Source organism: Ascaphus truei, chromosome 2 (genome assembly GCF_040206685.1).
Source record: "Ascaphus truei isolate aAscTru1 chromosome 2, aAscTru1.hap1, whole genome shotgun sequence".
NCBI lineage: Eukaryota > Metazoa > Chordata > Amphibia > Anura > Ascaphidae > Ascaphus > Ascaphus truei.
This window is the reverse complement of record NC_134484.1, coordinates 32,973,435-32,993,347: the sequence shown is the minus strand read 5'-3', so window position 1 is coordinate 32,993,347 and position 19,913 is coordinate 32,973,435. Positions and strand designations below refer to the sequence as shown.

The following is a 19,913-nucleotide window of genomic DNA, read 5'->3' as shown; positions in this document are numbered from 1 at the left end:
TCAAATGATTTGGCTTCATTTTAAAGTCTATTGGGAAGTTTCATGTTTTAACTCTCTTATTTTTCTATGTTTGCAGGCAAATCTGCTTCATGATAAATTAGCACAGATACTGGAGCTTACTATAAGGTAACATACTTTCCTCCACAAATATGGTAGATTGTGCTAATGTTTAATATATTCTGAAATTAGTTTTTCATTCATTGCTGATATTTCACTGTGGGAATACATCATAAAATAGTTGACTTTATGTAAATGCATAAAAAATTAATGTTGACTACAGATGTCAGATCTATTGGAGAAAGCAAATCAAATGTGTGAATGCCAATCAAACTTTTTGAAAAATGAGCATTTTACTCTGTAAAACCTCGTGCTGCAGTATTTAGCAATTGAGCTGGAAAAGCTATATTAGGAGTGATTTTGTGTCCAGAATTTGTGAATGCATTATAGTGGATGCCATTTACACTTTGACTATTTATTTGGCAAAGCTTTGACTTTTTATTTAACCAACACGTTATTGCTCATACAACATAAAAATTGTTTTGTTTAAATCCTGTGTTTTCCTTTCAGACCACCTCCCAGTCCATCAGGAACAATAACCATCACTGCAGGACATGCTCAGTATCAATCTGTTCCAGTGTATGAGATGAAATTCCCAGACCTTTGTGTGTACTAAATGCATTTAGGAGGTTATATGGGGGAAATGCTTACCAGGATGTTTAGAGATTTTCTTATGTTTGCATCACTCCACTGTATTTAAAATATTCTGTAAATTAACCTAAACAAATATATTACTGTTACACAGCTAAAGGCACAAATTGCTTTTTTTTTAGTGTGTAACAGGTTTGGCTATTCGAACCTCGTTTCTTACATATTTTCTCCTGATACCAAAAAGTAACCACTAAAACGAGCGTTGTCTGATTTTATTCTGTGATCCGAAGAGCTGTTTTAATTGTTATAATATTCGTGTGTCAGATTTAGGAAGCAAAATGTGTGGAAAATACACAGTGGATGCAACACTAGATCATCCAACACTGCCCCTGTCATCCTGCAATGTTCAAACGATTATTGAATGAATAGCTTAAAATTGCTGTGATCTTTCTTTAATAATGCTGTATAATGAAGATAGACCTTGCTGCACAACGTCAGATATTTATAGAGGTAGTTTACAAATTAGATGCTTGGTATTCAAATTACCTGCGTTGTATTGGACTTTCGAGCCAGTGCTGCTAGCTGAATGCGTCAATGAATACATGTACTGTACATAGATTTCTTACATTATGCTTCTGTGTTAGTTTCTTGAAGCTCTGGGATGGGGGAAATATTTCCACTTCTTTTTGAGGTAGTTGCTCACCCTTCATTGTAGGAGTGCTCTGTAATGAATTTTGTTGCTTTACAGGCCTCGCTAATACTGTAAAACGCTGGTTAATTAATTAAATAATTATATAAACCAGATCTACAGTATGCAGATTTTTTTTTTTTTATTTAAACGAGATAAGGGATAAGATGTGTACTTGTTTACCTGTTGATATGTAAAGATTTAAAAAATGAAAGTGTAGTGTATATTCAAATCATATTATGCGTTTGTTATGGAAATCGAAAGACATTTGCCTGCTAAGGCTTTTGTAGAGATTTGTGAACCTCTTGGTTTCATTGTTTTCTACAGTGTGTATGTATATGTATACATATACACAGTGGTCGACAAATCTCCAAAAAATCTACTCGCCACCTAGTACCAAATGTGTGCTGCTTGGGCCAATAGGAGCTCGCCACGATGTTAAATCCACTCGCCCGGGGCATGCAGATGTATAGGTTTGTCGAACACTGCATATACATATACATATACATATACATACATATACATACATACACTGTAGAAAACAATGAAACTAAAAGGTTCACAAATCTCTACAAAAGCCTTAGCAACCAAATGTATTTCGATTATATATATATATATATATATATATATATATATATATATATATATATATATATATATACAGTATATATAATATATATTCATATTCATGCTGTTTTACCAAAGTAGCGATTTCAAATTGATTTACTGTTCTTTGGCAAGTTTGCTTAAAAATGTGTAAATTCACCAATACATAACATCTTTCCAGTCAACTATTGTTTAAGATAATTGAATTTCTTCGGAATTAGAGAACAGTTGTTGCATCTGGGTATATTTATGCCCAATTTCAGTTTGGAATCACACTCTCAATCAATATTCATTGTCCTGTACCTTTTAGCACAGAGCTGCCATGTCTACTATGAACTGAACGCAGCTTAAGTCAGTGGCCATATTTAATGACTTAGAGCAGGGTGGTGCAGTCTCTTTCCCCTGCGCCCCCCTGCCGTCTGTCCCCCTCTACTTGCGCACCCCCCCCCCTGCTTACCTTGATTCAGATGCCCTGGCGTCATGACGTCACGTTGTCATGGCAATGTAACGTCACATGACCTTGCGGCGTCATTTGACAACGCGTTGCCATGGCGACGCAACACCAGGAGAAGCTGAATCAAGGTTAGTAAGGTTTACAGACGCCCTGCAGCTTCCCCGGCATTAATTTAAATGCCTTCGGGAAGTGTGCGCAGGGCCTCTGTAATGCCCCGCGCTCCCCCCACTTTGCGCACCGCTAACTTAGAGAAATGACTTCAAGTATTCCGACATACCTGTAGTAATGATTATGCCTGTTGAACCCAGTGATCTTTCAAAATATTTGGAATGGACTAGATCTACAAAACATTTACTTAATGCAGTAAAAAATAACTGAGCCACTGACTCTTCTAAATGTGTATATATTCATAAATAGTGTTGTTGCAAATTAAGAGACTTTAAAGCTGAGCAAGAAAACATTTTGCCAAGTCCGTGTTAATATTGACAAAACGCAGGCTGCAGATAGACCTCATGAGGTTTAGTAAGCAGGCCGAAATGAAAGTACGTTTCTTTGCAAGCTGCGATGGTTTTATGCAACATAAAGTGGTACATGGCTTGCAGTCAGTGTTTGCTGTTTCTGTTGTCTTTATCGGATGATCTGTTGAGCAATGTGTACTGTACTTTAATTGTAATCTGGTTTATGTTCAGCAATATGCTTTTGCAAGAATAGAAATACAATATCTGAAGAATGAGTGAGTTTGCACTCAATGCACAGCCTAAACTTGTATATACACTTGTATGTTTTTCCTGCAAAGCTCAGTGCCGTTCCGTGTACTGAATACGATATACACTCCATGTTTGATAGACTTTTACGCTAATTCACAGTTATTTTTCCATATACAAATATAGCAAACTACAAGTCTGTTTAAAAAAAGGAATACATTGTCTGGCTCTTCTATGCTTAGAGGGGTATAGCCAAATATATTTTGTATATGAAAATAAAGAAGAAATATATTGCCAGCCTGCATGTAAAAGCCGTAGTTCCTCAAAAGGACATATTACATACTGTATTTACTCTTCTTACTTTCTTTAAAAATATATATATTTTTAGAGGAAGTGTTGGGTCTGGTAGGTGAGCTTGTTTGAAAATATTGCACTGCAAAATGGAATTATTAATAAAGGTGGGTGTCCTCTTTATCAAGGTTCAAATCAAAATGTGTTAAATATAAACACCTTGGAACTGGAGCCGTTGTTTTATATTTATATTTGAAATGCTTAAAAGTATTCCCAGCCGAAATGATAGTAATGAAAGAATCCCTGAAGAAAAGGGGAATTGCATAGTGGAGGATTTTACGGCTGCGGTGGGAGCCTTGAAATATTTGCACTCACCTTGCCAATATGAAATCTGCTCTTTTCATGAGGCACTAGTGCAGTGTGGCCAACTCCAATCTTCAGGGGCCACCAACAGGTCAGATTTTAAGGATATCCCTACTTTAGCACTGATTGAGCCACCTGTGTTGAAGCAGGGATATCCTGAAAACCTGACCTGTTGTTGGCCCTTGAGGACTGGAGTTGGCTCAGCCTGCACTGGTGCTTTTAACCCCTTTCTTCATTTTTTCCTATTGTTTTATTAGTTTAATGAAACTCCTTTGGAAATTGGTTTTCATATTCCGACTTTAAAAAAAAATGTATTTGCTTCATAGGAAAATTGTTTAGCCAATGTTGTAAAGTCCCAAAAACTGCTGTTTTGTGTTTTTAAGTTCTTGTTGGTGTATTTACAGTGTGTTTGGTCATATCATTGTGTATGATTTCATTGTGCAATCTACATTAAAGCAATAAAACAAAGCAATATACGGATTAATATTTATTTCATTTAAATAAAATATTTGCGCTGTTCATAACACCAGCACAAGGTGGTCTCTGTATCTGTACACAGACAAAATGTGTTTAGTATAAAGATTAGATCTACATTTAAAAATCTGAAACCTCTTTTGTAAATATAACTCTTCACAGCTGCAAATTCTCTTTAACCCTTAAGCAATGTGCATGTTGATAATTATAGAAGGAGGCAAAGTCTAAATCTAAATTATAGCCAACTTTGCACTGATCAGACGTGGAATGTCCAGTAGAAGAAAGTGGAGAAACACACTGGACCATTTGAGGCAGCTCGTTTAAGCTTCCACTTCCAAAAGTGACGATCATGAAAGAAAACTATTGCATCCAGATCTTCCCCGTGTCTGACTCACATTCTTTATTTATATTCCTATAGTTGCGCTTATTCCACAAAACACATGATTATTTTTAGGCACAATTTTCATGGCGTGTAAAACCTGAGTGCCTTTGCTGTCTTTCTCTAGCTTTAGCAAACTGAATGCAGGTTTGTTGCTGTATTTGTATATTATATGAATATTAGTTGCTAACCTTTTTTTGTTACTTGGACTAAAAATGTATCGTTTTGGACAAGCTTTTGAAAATTCTCTCTTATTAATAATAATAACTTTATTTCATTTAGCGCTTTTCTCCCAATGGGACTCAAATTGCAGTACAGTTCATGGTGTGCAGCACATACGAATCTTCACAGACACAGACCCTGCTCAGTTGAGTTTACAATCTATGTTTTTGGTGCCTGGGGCACAGGGAGATAAAGTGACTTGTCACAAGGAGCTGACACTAGATGACAAAATAGAAACTAAAATTCACCCCGGGGGGCAGGTCTGTCTTTGTTGCTGGTATTAATTACCAGCAGGACACTGCATATTTTAATTATAGTGAGTGAAAAATGTATTAACCACCTTTTGTTTGCTGGGATAGTTCCAGGCTGAAAATCCTTGAGGTATACAGTACAGTAGTTTAGCTTGTATCAGTGTGTGGTACTTGAAAGCAGCAGAAGAGATGTGTGCTACTTTGCTACTTATCGGTAATTACCCCTGTGACATTAAAAACTTAGAGAGCAGTGATTCCATATTGTGAGAAAAAAAAATATAGGCTGTATGGCAGTTTGTTAGAAATCCATAGATTGCTGCTCTGTTTGTAAATGCTGCCCAGCTGTTGAAATAAGTTAATTATGCTATATTCTATATATTCATATATATTCAGCATGTAACTAGTTAATTTAGTATTAAGTTAGAATTTATATTGGAAAATGATTCGCTGACTCTGCAATAAGACAAGACATTAAATCAGTCTGAAGACAGCCAGGTGTATACATGTTTTAAACCTTGTTTGTTTAATGTCTACTGAGTTGAATAGTATATTGTCTTGAGTGTTAATTCAAATGTTAATTAAATGAAGGTTAGTTAGTAAGACAATACAACAGAGTTATGTCTTAAAAGAATAGGAACATACAGTAGGATTAACTATAGTTACTTAGTGACAGAACAAAGAGTTTCTTCTATGTGACAGTAAATATTGCTAAATTAAGAAACAGGTTTCTAATGTTGTTGATTAACTAAGAACATTTTGAGCTGACAGCCAAAAAAACAGGTATTGTTATGATGAGAAAATGTATAAAAAGAGAATTTGAATGTATAGAATTCAGAATCCTTTATCACCAAAGCAAAGAGAAGAGCTACAGATTCTCCACTCTATAACTAAATTCTATATGCCTGAATGATGAAACCAACTGAAATTATACCGTAACATATGTTTTCTATATGTCTCTGATTAAATTAAGAAAAGAACAGTGCCGTCGACTATTTAATATATATTGAAAGGTGTCCAAATAGACTGATGAATATGACCACGTGGAATCCTTTTAGGTGAATGGATCTTATAGATCTAAAGCCAGCTAGGAACTTCCGTAGATGGTACCACGTGGTCATAGTGTATACTGCTACTAATATATAACAATCCACAGACTAACACACAAAACACTAGACAAACACTTAATATATACCATACAAACAAACACAGGCCAATGGGAGCAATAAAACTGATTTAATATAATTTCAATAAATATCAGTGAATAAAAAGGTGAAGGCTTCTTGTAGGCGATATGGTGGTAAAACCACAATCCTTCTTACAGCACAGCAATGATAATAAGCATGGGAATCCAGCAATAGCAAAACAGCTCCTGCTCTTTCCTCCATCACCAGGGAGGGGGTGGTTATGTAGCACGTCCCACTGACCGGTACACTTCTGTGTGGAGGGGCGGTTGTTAGCTTTAAGGCTGGATATTTCCCCACGCATGAAGGGCTGGGCATGCGTATCTCCAAAGTCGCCACGATCTCTGACCCTACGCGTTTCGTTTCGTCACTTCCCCTGAGGAATCAGTAGTTGTTCCCATTAGCCTGTGTTTGTTTGTTTGTTTGTATGGTATATGTTAATTGTTACGGAAGTTCCAAGCTGGCTTTAGATCTATAAGATCCATCCCCCTACAAGGATTCCATGTGGTCATATTCATCGGTCTTTGGACATTTATTTGGACTTTGTCTTTAAGGCGCCGGTTTGTATGTTTCTTCACACCTGTTTTCTGATTTGGTTTGGTCTGTTTATCCTTGCAGCCTTGGCTCATATTATGAGTTCCTGTTGCACAAATATATAATTTGTGTGTAAGCAGTATTGGTTTATTTGTTATTAGCTTGGGTGCTTTTTCAACACCTCCTTTCTTTTGTTATATATTGAAAGGTGGAACATTAATTTTCACCCATTTAATGAAGAAAATCTTGATTTGGCGAACCAGCGAGTCCAACAAGACTAATCTTTAAAAGACGTCTGTTATTGCAGCAGGCAGAGATCGCTTATCAAACTAGACTTCTGTTAGCCCAAACGCTAAGACCCTATGGTGGCGGGAGGAGTTTGGGATAGGAGTGAATATTCCCTTTAAATAAAGATTAAAAACAAAACCTTGTTTTCCCTAGGTGTAAAGTAGATAGTTCCCGCCTTGAATGAGAAAAGATAAGGTAATCAGTGGTTATAGAGGCGCCAGACGGGGACACAGAAGAGTGCAAAAGACAAAGGGGTAGTTACCCTTTCAACTCTGACAAACAGATTAGATGCACAGCAATATTTAAGAAAGTTTGTCTGCGTTTTGTTCTCGAGCAAAGCTCTTTATTGTAGGCCTTTTTGACCTGGGTAGAGGAGTTGACCTCTTTCCAAGAAATTATCTTTCATGATCTCTACGTGTTCTCAGAAATTGGTCCGTTGGTATAACTCGAATTTGGGGTTGTGGATGATGACTATCAGCCCTAAAACAGCTGTTTTGTTGCGGTTGGTTTTCTGTAAGTAGTTGTCCTGAGACGTCCATCTGATAATTTGGAGATGGCTAGGGCTCGAAAATTATTGGTTGTATTATTAATCTCAGTTGCTAACTTTACATTATGGTTATTGGCGTTTATTTTCTGCTTCCCTTAAAAAAAAAAAATCAGTATATCGTCAATATACAAATGTACCCAGAGTTACTGTATTCGGTGCCACGATTTCCACTGTCAGTGCGGCTTCATTGTGGCTACAGACCTTGCAGTCCCGAGCAGAATAAGATCCCCAGAAGGATTACTGCTGCAGGGTTTCATGTTTCTGAATGGGACCCTGCAGCGTTTATCCATTTGGACCATCTGCAGGAAGAAAATACAGCTACTTGCCTTTTTGATGAGCGGAGCATCCATGTCTGGTCCCTGCCTCTGCTGTATGGATCCCTGCTGAAGGTAATAAATGCCGGCTGTATTTCCCTCACTCTGGACGCTGTAGATGCCCTAAAATGGGGCTCTACATCATGAGTGCAAGGCTATTTGGCGATAATTCGTCATCTACATTATCAAGGGGGCTGGACAGTTAATCCTTCTGGACAGAGATGTGCCATAGGTTTCCGCATTTTTATCTGCAGCCACAAGGACAGAAAGTCTGACTTTGTCTGTAGCTTATCCAGATGTCCTTGTTGAGTGTATTGTTGCATGGCTTCTGAGAATACACTTAATTCCTCCCACCAGCCTAGATAGAGGTTGGTAAACAGTAGGTGTGGGCACATGTACCGGTAGTCCCCATGGCTGTCCCTTGAATCTGGTGGTAGAATTTTTGATTGAATAAAAAGTAATTATGTTTTAGGATTCAGGTAAGACGATTACATATAAAGTTGTTGTGTTTATGATGTAAACTTCTAGATGACAGAAAAGGGTTAACTGCTAGAATGCCATCATGTTGAATGCTGTCGTAGAGAGATTCTACATCTAAACTGAATAGTAGTGTAGTTTAATCTATAATGATGCCCTCTATGCATTTGAGAACATCCAGAGGCTGTGTCCATTGTCCACATGACGAAAACTAACGGCCGTACCTCAATGAGGATGGCCATAGAGTGCGCGTGCACGAGAGCGACGGCGTGGCCGATTTTTTGATAGAAAAAATAATTTGATATTGTTGTGCGACGGCCGGGTCCCGTGAGTCTCCTCCTCCAAATCCCGCAGGCCAGGGATCGCCTCTGCAGCAGGCGCACGTGATGCCATGCGCTCTTTCGCACGCACGCCTACTATATCCGAGGCCTTAGTGTCTTTGACATACAAAGGTAGAGTGGTGACATAACCTCTAAGAACAGTGTCCATGTAAATACTGGCATTTTCAGCGAGATTACCATTCCCTGATACAATGGGTCTTCCTTTTTGTTTTAAAGGGGTTTTGTTTATCTTAGGGATACTCTAGTAGGTTGCTAATGTTGAATTTTTTTTATGCTCATAAATTCTAATTCCAGTTTAGATACTATTTTGTGTAGACCCTATTTGAGAATGGCATTTAGTTCCGAAGTGAAACTTTCTGTAGGATCTTTTGTCACAACTTGGTAACATCTTTTGTCATTTAACAGATGTTTTCGGCAACATAGTCATCAGATTTGAGAAGTACAGTATATCCCACTTTATCTGATGGTTTGATAGTGACATCTTGCAGGTCTATTAGTTCTTTAAGATCAACAAGCACGGGTTCCTATCAAACTTTTATACTGCCTGAGTAAAAACATATGGAATCACTGCTGTGGTGACCACCAAACTGTGTCACTGAGCAGTGTCCAGTGATACAGTATGCAATGAAATAACAAAAATCTGCGCTCATATATGGATAAAATAATAGGTGAAGTGATTCTAAAATAAAAAAGTGAATACGACCTTATGTCCCAAACATGTCATGCTGTGTGATTATTTAATTGATGTACGTGCAATACTCACCCTTTAATTATAAATTACTTTTCTAAATATACTACACCATGAGGTCTTTGTTTTTGCGCTGTTCTTTTTTTATACAGTATGCAACCCTAACTTTACCATCTTTCGGGGGCACGGGTATGAACACCATTGAATATGTTGACCTGCTGTAGCATCTATACTTTATTTTAAGTATCCAGCATGTTAACATTTGCTGCAACCTCTGGTACTACGAGCTAAACTATACTGTACATTAAGTATATTCATCCTGGAATTATCCCAGCAAACAAAGATGGTTAATACATTTTTCTGTCACTATTATTAAATATGCAGTGTCCTGCTGGTTAGTTAATGCCAGCAGCATAGACAGACCTGCCCCCTGGGGTGAATTTTAGTTTATATTTTGTCACTGTATTATATATTAGCACTTTATTGTACAATTTCATTTGTTGTAAACTTAATGAGTAGCTTTAATATCTACTCTATCTTTATTTATTTTTGCGCCCAATTTTTGTGGTGTTGTGACAAAGTACCTTCTTGCTCTGTCCAAGGATCAGCACTTTCACACAGTCTTCCAGGTAGAGGAGACAGTCTTCTGACACAGAGGTGAAAAGCTTGGCCTGTTTATTTTGCCATACAAATGCTACAGCAGATAATAGGAGTAAATCAAACAAACAAAACAAAAGTCCTTTTCTCAGCATAACACAGCCTTTCAGCACACCCTCCTCTTGAGAGTAAAACAGCCCTGTCTGTAACCTTTTAATCATCTCCCTGCACAATCAGCTGCTCCAGTCCTGTGAAAGCTGGGAGAGCTAGAAGTCCCGGTCTGGATTCCCCTTGGTAAATCTCCAAACCGTGGAGTGGAGCAGAAACCCTGCACTAATTTAGGGCCGTAATATCCTCTCCACTACTGTTCCCTCATGTCTGTCACAGAGTAATACAGTAACGGTTAAGTTTAACCTAATATCAATTTTTCTAAAATCAAATATTAATTAACCAGTGGAGTAGGATTTCTATATGTATATCCCTTTGGCACACCTCATTAGTTAAATGTTTAACACAGATGTAAAATCTAAGATACTGTAAAAATCTTAGACAGATGAGGTACTGCAGAATTAGAAAAAATGGCAGTTCTGAACATAGTGTACAGTATATTTTGGGATTTGGAGACTGTTGTGGGAGTATTTGGTGACTAAACTATGACTTGTAGGAATAGTGAAATTCTTTAGAGGGATGTTCAGCCGTTGTTGAAACAGACTTTGTACTATCTTCATGTGAAGGCTTTTATTGGTTTCAATGATTTGCAGATTTGTACATTAGGAATTAAAAAAAGCAGATAGTATGTATTTATTACTAATTAGTCAATTAATATATTCCTATAGGTTCATTTTCATATTTAATACACTTAACTCATAAAAAAATTATAAATCTAAATGTTCCCTAATTCTAATGTGGTAGCTCATTGAACATTTATTTTTCTCTTTCTACTATAAGCACTTTCCCTTGGCCTCAGTTTATACATATTCTAGTTCCTAGATTCATTTTTAATGAACAATTATGGAGTAATAAAGAAGTGTATTCTAGAAAATTGTCAAGTTGAAGAACAAATCTATAGGGCATGTTCATTAAACTCCCTCTTCCGCTCCTCTCCTCTTTCTCCAGCAAAATGAAATCAGCTGAAAAGAACATGTCTTCAAATCGTGTGATTTTTATGCATACACATTTCTTAAGAAATATGGCACAAATGACATATTTTTCTGGGGCATATTTTGGAGGGGCATTTTTCCATTGGCAATATTGCATCATAATCGGCAAAAAATGCAATATCCTACATGTTACAAAAAAAATTATATATATATATATATATATATACACACACAAATATTACTTGTGAGCACAGTCACATGTCTTAGACAGGTCTGCAACCCTGCTTTGCACCACTATCTCCTAGCATACAGTGCTACCACTGCAGCAAGGGATTCTGGGAAATGACATGCAAATGAGCACAAAGGATGTTTGCCGCCTTTTTGTCGTAAGACCATGTTACATGGTTAAACCCTTAAGCATGCTGCTTTAAACACAGCTTTTAAACATAGCCTGGCATGAGGCGCCAAGCCAATAAACCCACTCACAGACAGACTGTTTCGACCTTGTGGGTCTCGTCAGTCATAATATCCATATTGATGCAATTAGCACTGCAAGGTACATGAAGTATTTTAAATAGGATCAAAGTCAGAGCATTGCGCTTTCCACGGTGAAGGCTCCAAAATGCTCTGACAAGGTAACACACCCAACCTCTCCGATTAGCCTGCGCACCAGGGAGTGACGCTAGGACATACCCAACATATGTTTCACCTGATAGGCTTCTTGAAGTCTCTTGACTTAAAACTCCAAAATTAGAAGTGTTTGGTCAGTACTTGCCAAGTGGTTCACCATTATAGACCATGAGGTTCAGCAGTTTCTGCACCTGTCGGTCTGGTGACAAATTGTATGTATCGATGTAGACTATTTTTACAGCTGAAATAGACCTTAGTCTTTATTAGTCCACTTTTCATCTAGTACCCCACAAACCATCACTATACATAGGCACATAGATTCTCTATTCATCACAAAGCAAACACTCTCATACAACATTGTACTTTTCCATAGAAGAGGTTTTATGGTCCACATAGGATCAGGTATCTGACGACTTAAGGATATACTGAAATAGCTAACACCACAGTACATTCAATAGTATAACTGTGGTACATAACAAAGATTAGATGGCGGTTTTTATTTCCAGTAATAGAGTGCAGATTTAGCACACTGACGTCTCCTTTCATTTTTAAATTTATTTTAATTATTTTGGTTCAATGTTTACTTCACTACATCTATATTTTAATTAATGTGTTAATAAAATTTAATTTTAATCAGATAGGGATGTCTCTTTAGTGCAACATAATAGGGAGATCTTTCTACTTCTGTCTACATTACCATTACTCCCAGTCAGCACCACCCCTACAGCAGAAGAAGAGAAAAACCAACTGAAGAGCTCAAAGGTAAACACCTAATGGCGTCTGCCAGTAATAACAATGGGAGATAAGGAGCTTCAGGGGGAGAGGTTGTAGAGAGTATAACTGCTGTAGTAGACAATTGTATCCATGTAACATAATGCAGAAAGAGAGGATCAGCCTCGATTAGCACTTTACTCACGATACAGCCATCCTCTGTAGATCCGTAGCTCTCACTCTCTCCTGATGTCAGTGTGTGCGCACACGGATGACGTCACTCCCCGGCGCTGGCCCGATCCAGAACATCAGAGAAATAGAAATGATCGATGCCGCTGCCTCTCAAAAACCAGGGACTCACCAGGTAAAAATAAAACTGAAGTTTATTCTAATAACATTAAAAATGAACACTCAGGACAAACAAAAATAGAACAACCTCCTCCCACGCGTTTCGGGCATGTACTGCCCTTTTTATACTCCTTGAGAAAGGGCAGTGCATGCCCGAAACGCTTGGGAGGAGGGTGTTCTATTTTTGTTTGTCCTGAGTGTTCATTTTTAATGTTATTAGAATAAACTTCAGTTTTATTTTTACCTGGTGAGTCCCTGGTTTTTGAGAGGCAGCGGCATCAATCATTTCTATTTCTCTATTTCCCCACCCCTACACCAGTTCTTGTAGTGAAGTTCTTTGGTATAACGGAATACAATTACACTCTCCTTGGTGTGGAGCGGGGTACACACATACCCTCAGGGGGTACCTTTTTCCTTTCCATGTGCCTGGATACCTGATTCTTCCTTTGTCATGTGTTGGGGTACTATAGGATTTTTCCCTCCTCCAAGGGCACCGTCAGTTTACCTTCCTTTATGAAAATTGATGAGACGTGCCTTACTTTAGAAGGGCCACTGCAGTGTGGGAGATACTCACATATCCCTTTGCAACTGAAGGAACGTGCAGGGCTACTCATGGCCAGGGAGCCTAAAATAGGGACTCACTGCAGGGGGGGGGGTGGAAGTGCCCATTGGACTTTGCCTGTACCATAATGTCCACGCCAAGGCACACCAGTCCACCATTTGAAGGAACCAGGTCTAACTATACACAGGATGATAGGTCATGAGCCCTGAAGGAGGTGTACCCACCTGAATGTTCTGGTAGGAGGCTGGAACCAGCTTCTTAGCATTGAGGTAATTGGATGTGAACATTACCAACTCCATGGATGTTTTGTAACAGTGATAAAAGCCTGGTGATCTGTTTGTATCCCAGGGAAGAAGAATGACTGAAGTCCTGTCCTAATGAAGCCTGTGCTTTTTGTCAACTCACAAAAGTCCCTGGCGCCCTTTATTGTCAACTACATTCTACCTCAAGCTTACAAATACCAGCCTTGAGGTCCAGGTAAACAGTCTATGCAACAACACCTAGAATTATACATGTGTGCAATTCCTGCTTTTGAGCCAGGTAAGAAGGAGTTACGCAATTTAAATGGAAGTTAAATACAGGCATACCCCACATTAACGTACTCAATGGGACCGGAGCATGTATGTAAAGCGAAAATGTACTTAAAGTGAAGCAGTCCCTTTTTCCCACTTATCGATGCATGTACTGTACTGCAATCATCATATACGTGCATAACTGATGTAAATAACGCATTTGTAACAGGCTCTATAGTCTCCCCGCTTGCGCACAGCTTCGGTGCAAGTAGGGAGCCAGTATTGCTGTTCAGGATGTGCTGACAGGCGCATGCGCAAGCTGCCGTTTGCCTATTGGGCGATATGTCCTTACTCGCGAGTGTACTTAAAGTGAGTGTCCTTAAACCGGGGTATGCCTGTATTTTAAAAAGGTTAGTCTTCTTTTTTCACCTTAGAATTCATATTGCAACGATTCTTCAGTGCTATTTGGCCTATAATAAGGCTCAGATGTCCTGTCGCCAATGTGCGTGTGATTTGGGATCATACATCATAGTTTTTTTTTTTAAGTTTCTTAGGCATTATTACAGTTTTACCATAGTGCGCGATTCCTTTTCCAACACACGGTTTCTAAGCTTTAGCATATTGGCATTTTCAATAAACTTACGGCATCTGTATAGTAGGTTATCCAAACGTTTATTCTTTCATTTTCAATTCATATGAACGGATCTTCTTTAAAATTTCTGGCAAACTAAACTAAATCGTAAATAATATTTAAGCAGCCTCTAGGGTTTACATTTGTTGGTATAAAACATACAGAATACATAGTAATCGTTAAATTGAGTTCAAATATATCTGCTTAAAAGTTGATTTGTAGTACTTGGTTAATGTTGGAATTATCAAAAGACAAGACCTATTTCTAGAAATGTCTATTTAATGAACAATAAAACTGTCATAAAATGCACTTCCTAATCATCACAAATTAAAAACAAAAAACATACGGTAAGCATGTCTAAAGCACAGTGCTCACTGATTTTTTTTTTAGGCATTATGATTTCCGTACATAGGCTGTTATTATGAATATCTAATCTACAATTTATATCTTTTGTGAGTTGGTGCACAAACGTTGAATTATTGGTTTGTCTTGTAGGTTTTTTTTTTTAATATGGAATCTTGCAACAATCCACAGACATCAAAGTTTAATGTTGCCATTAATAATATTTGGTGCAAGAAATCAGTATAGTATGTAGCTAGTATAAGATAACATTATCTCAACACTTATTAAAAACTTTTTGTAGTTATTACCCTAAATCCTAAGTTTTCCCTGTAGCTGTTTTTAGATCTAGAAAATGTGTGCTGTTACTCTGGTCTTATCACCAGATCCCAGCTTATGGGGATGTGCATCAAAATCTCCCAGCTGCAAAACTGGAGCAAAAATCCAATCAAAGAATAAATCCCAGTGGGATCTTTTTCATTGGATTTGTTTCATTTTTTTTTTTTTTGCCCTGGTTTTGCAACCTGGAGACCTTTAAATGTTTAGGTGAGATTTTTGGGAGATATTCACAACAAGCTCCATGGCCTTGCTGGAGATTGAATGCAAAACCCTTGAGACTGTATTTTATGGTATTTAAAGCATCAGAAGCATTTGCGATCTCCACTACTAATCTCACTAATTACCATTCCTCCATTCACAAAGCATAATACTCTTTGTAAGTGACAAATCAATCATTAAATCAATAAAAGCAATAGGCGGCTGTATGCTGGAATGAGGCCGTAGACTGGGCATTCCTCTACTGATCATAATACAAAAATCATAGTGATACATCATCACTTAAGAAGTTGGAAGCTTTGTCTGCATATATGTTCGATGTTTCTACATTTTATGTGTAATGTTCTCTTGTGCTACTTTTTAACATATGTAGAAGTGGGTAATGGGGACCCAGAATCACTTGGCTTATGTGCATCTCTGGCTCTCATAATGTGACTGGTTGGATTGCGTTCTTCACTGCTTTCTTCTGAGCTTGAGCTATCAGAATGTGTTCCAATAGCCCGGTCTGGTTTGTCCTCTGCTCCTCCGTTTCTGCAGAGAACCCTCTCGTCCTGGCACTGATCTCTGTTCAGTGATCTCACAGTTTCATTCAATGGAGCAGCTGCCATACATTCAGCAGCTGCTTTGTCACAAGTGCACAGTAACTTGTCACAGATGCTCCATCCAACACCTAGGACAAACGAGAGAACATCTCAAATGATGCAAATGTATGAAGTGAGTTTTTACGCATAACTCTTGCAGAAATAATAAATGAACTGGTATATAAACAATATTTTGTACAGAAACCTATTCAGGAAAGGAGAAAATTTAAAACAACTTACCGTAATTTTCTTTTCCTGGAACCATGGCAGTGGGCACCTTTGGGGTTAATCCCTTCTCACTCTAGGTAGGACAGGAAATAGACTTTTGCAGGTAGGCCATATAAGGCCCCTCCCTCTACCTGCACCTTAGTCTTACGATTCTTCCATAGCTGAAAAATATTACTGATAGGCATTAGACATACACAGGGAGGGTAACTATGTGCCCACTGCCATGGTTCCAGGAAAAGAAAATTACGGTAAGTTGTTTTAAATTTTCTCCTTTCCTGATCACCCTGGCAGTGGGCACCTTTGGGACATCCCCAAGCAGTGACAATTTTAGGGAGGGATACATTAGAATAAACACCACCAGTTAATGCCTTTATCAGTTTGATCTTTATTAATACACTTTACACTTTATTTCACTACAGATTCTAACACTCTACGACCAAAGCTTGCGTCAGCTGATGATTGTACGTCTAGTCTGTAGTATTTCAAGAATGTATTGAATGAGGACCAGACTGCCGCTTTGCATATCTGTCCTGGTGTAGCCTGGGCTTTAAATGCCCATGAAGTAGGAATGGCCCTTGTAGAATGAGCTTTAATGTTCAAAGGTTTATCTTGTCCTTTGCTTTCATAAGCTTTTTTAATACAAGACACTATCCACTGGGAAATTGTTGTCTTTGATGCTGTTTGACCTTTCTTCGGTCCCTCTGGTATGATGAATAGTCTGTCTGACTTTCTGATATCTTGCATCCTTTCCATGTACACTTTTAGACATCTTACCACGTCTAATTTGTGTAGTCTTTCTTCTTTCTTATTCTTTGGTTCTGGACAGAATGACGGAATCACAATTTCTTGATTCATATGGAACTGTGATACAACCTTTGGCAGGAATTGATGCACTGGTCTGAGAACTGCCTTGCCTTGATGTATGACTAGGAATGGTTCCTTGGCTGATAGAGCCTGTAGGTCTCCCACTCTCCTTGCTGAGGTGATTGCTATCAAAAACGCCATTTTCCGTGATAACCATTTTAAGCCTATCTCCTGTATAGATTCAAACGGAGCTGTCGTTAGTACATCCAATACCAGGGACAAGTCCCATGTAGGTACCCTGTTCTTGATTTGATGTCTTAATCTTTTAACTGCCTGCAAGAACCTGATGATTAATCTTTCCATTGCCAGATTTCTTTCCAATAAGGCTGATAGTGCAGACACCTGTACTTTCAATGAGCTAAGACTGAGACCTTTCTCAAATCCCTTTTGCAGGAACTCTACTATTGATACAATTCTAGGTGAAAGGAAATTTTGTTTTTCTTTTTCACACCAATCGCGAAAGCAAAGCCAGATTCTATGGTATACTTTTGATGTGGAACCTTTCCTTGCTTGTAAAAGGGTCTGGATTGTTTTGTCTGAACAACCCTTCAGTCTCAATGTTTCCCGCTCAATCGCCATGCCGTCAAGGCCCATTGTTTGGAGTTCGGATTACATATTGGCCCCTGTCGCATCAGTCCTTTGCGATCTGGTGTGTGCCATGGTGTATCTACTGCCATATTTACCAAGTGTGTGAACCAAAGCCTTCTTGGCCAGTATGGTGCTACGAATATCACCTCTGCTTGGTCTTCCCTGATTTTCCTGATTGCTTTCGGAATTAGGGGAATTGGAGGGAACAGATATACCAACTTGAAGTCCCATTTGAAACTGAGAGCATCTGTACCTTGTGCGCTTGGATGAAACTGTCTGGCACAGTAGTTCCTTACCTTGCGGTTCTGATGTGTCGCCATGAGATCTATGTCTGGCTGACCCCATCGCTCTACCAGTTCTTGAAACACCTGTGGGTCTAATGCCCATTCTCCTGGGTGTATGATGTTCCGTCTTAGAAAGTCTGCTGTGACATTTTCCAGTCCTGGGATATGTATGGCTGTAATTTCCGACAAGTGGCGCTCTGCCCAAAAGAGGATTTCTGCTGTGAGGTTCATCAGCTTTCTGCTCCTGGTTCCTCCTTGCTTGGCTATATACTTGACAACTGACCTGTTGTCTGATTCTATTTTTATATAGCCACCATTTATTTGGTCTTGGAAAGCTTCTAGGGCCCTTTGTACTGCTTTTAGTTCCAGCAGATTTGATGGAAGATGCTTTTCCTGGTTTGTCCAGGTTCCTTGCACCAATGTTTCTCCTATTTGGGCACCCCAACCTGCGTTGCTCGCATCTGTTGTAATTCTTACCCACTGTACTGGGTATAGTGTTTGTCCTTTCCCCAGGTTTCGAGTATTCTTCCCACCATTTTAATTCCTGTTTTGTGTGTGGGTGTAACAAGATTCTTTGTCTTGTGTTTTTGTGATTCCCGTTCCATTGTTGCAAAAAATTGTTTTGTAATGGTCTCATATGTAGTGCTGCCTGTAGTGTGACGCTTAATGTTGAAGCGAATTTTCCTAGGAGCTTCATGCATTCTTCTGCTGAAGTCCTGGCAGCTTTCCTGAGCTTCTTTGTTTGCATGGCTATGTCTTGCCTCTTTGCGTCTAGTAGTCTCACTTCTCCTTTTGCCGTATCGAATTCTACCCCCAGAAATATTAACAGTTGAGTGGGCATGAGATGACTCTTGTCTCTGTTTATTAACCAACCGTGCTGTTCCAGGAAGGTTATTACCATCTTCTGGTCTTGTTGTAGTTTCTCCAGACTTTTTGATTTTACCAGGATGTGGTCCAGGTATGGGTATATTTCTACCCCTCTTTCTCTCATTTCTGCCACTAGAGGGGCTAGAACCTTTGTAAACGTCCTTGGGGAAGTCGCCAGACCAAATGGCAGTGCTGTGTACTGATAATGATCTTGATTTACTGCAAACCTTAGAAATCTTTGGTGTCCCTTTGCTATGGGCACATGTAGATAAGCATCTTTTAAGTCTATCGCCACCATCCAGTCTCCTGGTTGTACTTCTTGAATAATCAGGTTCAACGACACGATCTTGAATTTTCTTATTTTCACGAATAAATTTACCTTTGTTAGGTCTAGGATTGCTCTGTAATCCCCTGTAGGTTTCTTTACTAGAAATATTGTGGAATAAATTCCACTTCCTCTGTCTTCCTGAGGTACCTTCTTTATTACTTCTGCTTGTAATAACTTCTTTAAAGCCGAATTCATTTGCCTTCTTTTTTCCTTGGACTGTATCCAGTTATTAGGCCCATATTTCTTCTTGGCATCTCTCTGAATTCTATACTGTACCCCTGACGAATGGTTTCTAATACCCAATTGTCCTGTATTGTTTGGGCCCATGTTGCAGAAAACTGCTTCAGTCGCCCTCCTACTGCCAACTGCTGGGCCCTCTGACCTTCATGTGGACTTGTTCTTTGCAAATGATCCTCCTCCTCTGGCGCCACGAAAAAGCCGGTTCTGGCCGCCCCTCCATGTTGTTTGTCTTGGAAATGACCTGCCAGGTCTATATGCCTTTGCTTCCTGATACTGGTTTCTATTAGCCTGTTGGAAACCGAATCTTCTGGCCCTGTTTTCCTGAGGTAAAAAAGTGCTCTTACCTCCTGATGCTTTTGTTATTATGGCATCCTGTTTGTTGCCGAAGAGGAATTCACCTTCAAATGGTAGTCCACATAAGCTGTTCTTTGATGCTGTGTCAGCCATCCACTGTCTGAGCCATAAAGCCCTTCTTGCTGATACTGCTAGCGCCATAGA

The 19,913-nt window shown here is 38.8% G+C and overlaps 2 protein-coding genes across 9 annotated transcripts in view; one reads left to right on the top strand and one right to left on the bottom strand.

The window, feature by feature from the left end:
• The window catches only part of EFR3A (EFR3 homolog A), a 226,565-nt gene extending 224,673 nt beyond the window's left edge, over window positions 1-1,892 (top strand). For all 8 annotated transcript variants that reach the window (XM_075581953.1, XM_075581960.1, XM_075581966.1 and 5 more), the window contains 2 exons: window positions 77-126; window positions 568-1,892. In XM_075581953.1, the coding sequence (XP_075438068.1) occupies window positions 77-126; window positions 568-673 (156 nt within the window). In that variant the 3' untranslated portion in view covers window positions 674-1,892. The remainder of the gene's footprint in view (window positions 1-76; window positions 127-567) is intronic.
• Window positions 1,893-15,075: 13,183 nt separating this feature from the next.
• The window catches only part of OC90 (otoconin 90), an 80,029-nt gene continuing 75,191 nt past the window's right edge, over window positions 15,076-19,913 (bottom strand). Inside the window, exon 20 of the mRNA XM_075588463.1 lies at window positions 15,076-16,105. Within this exon, the coding sequence (XP_075444578.1) occupies window positions 15,789-16,105 (317 nt within the window). The 3' untranslated portion in view covers window positions 15,076-15,788. The remainder of the gene's footprint in view (window positions 16,106-19,913) is intronic.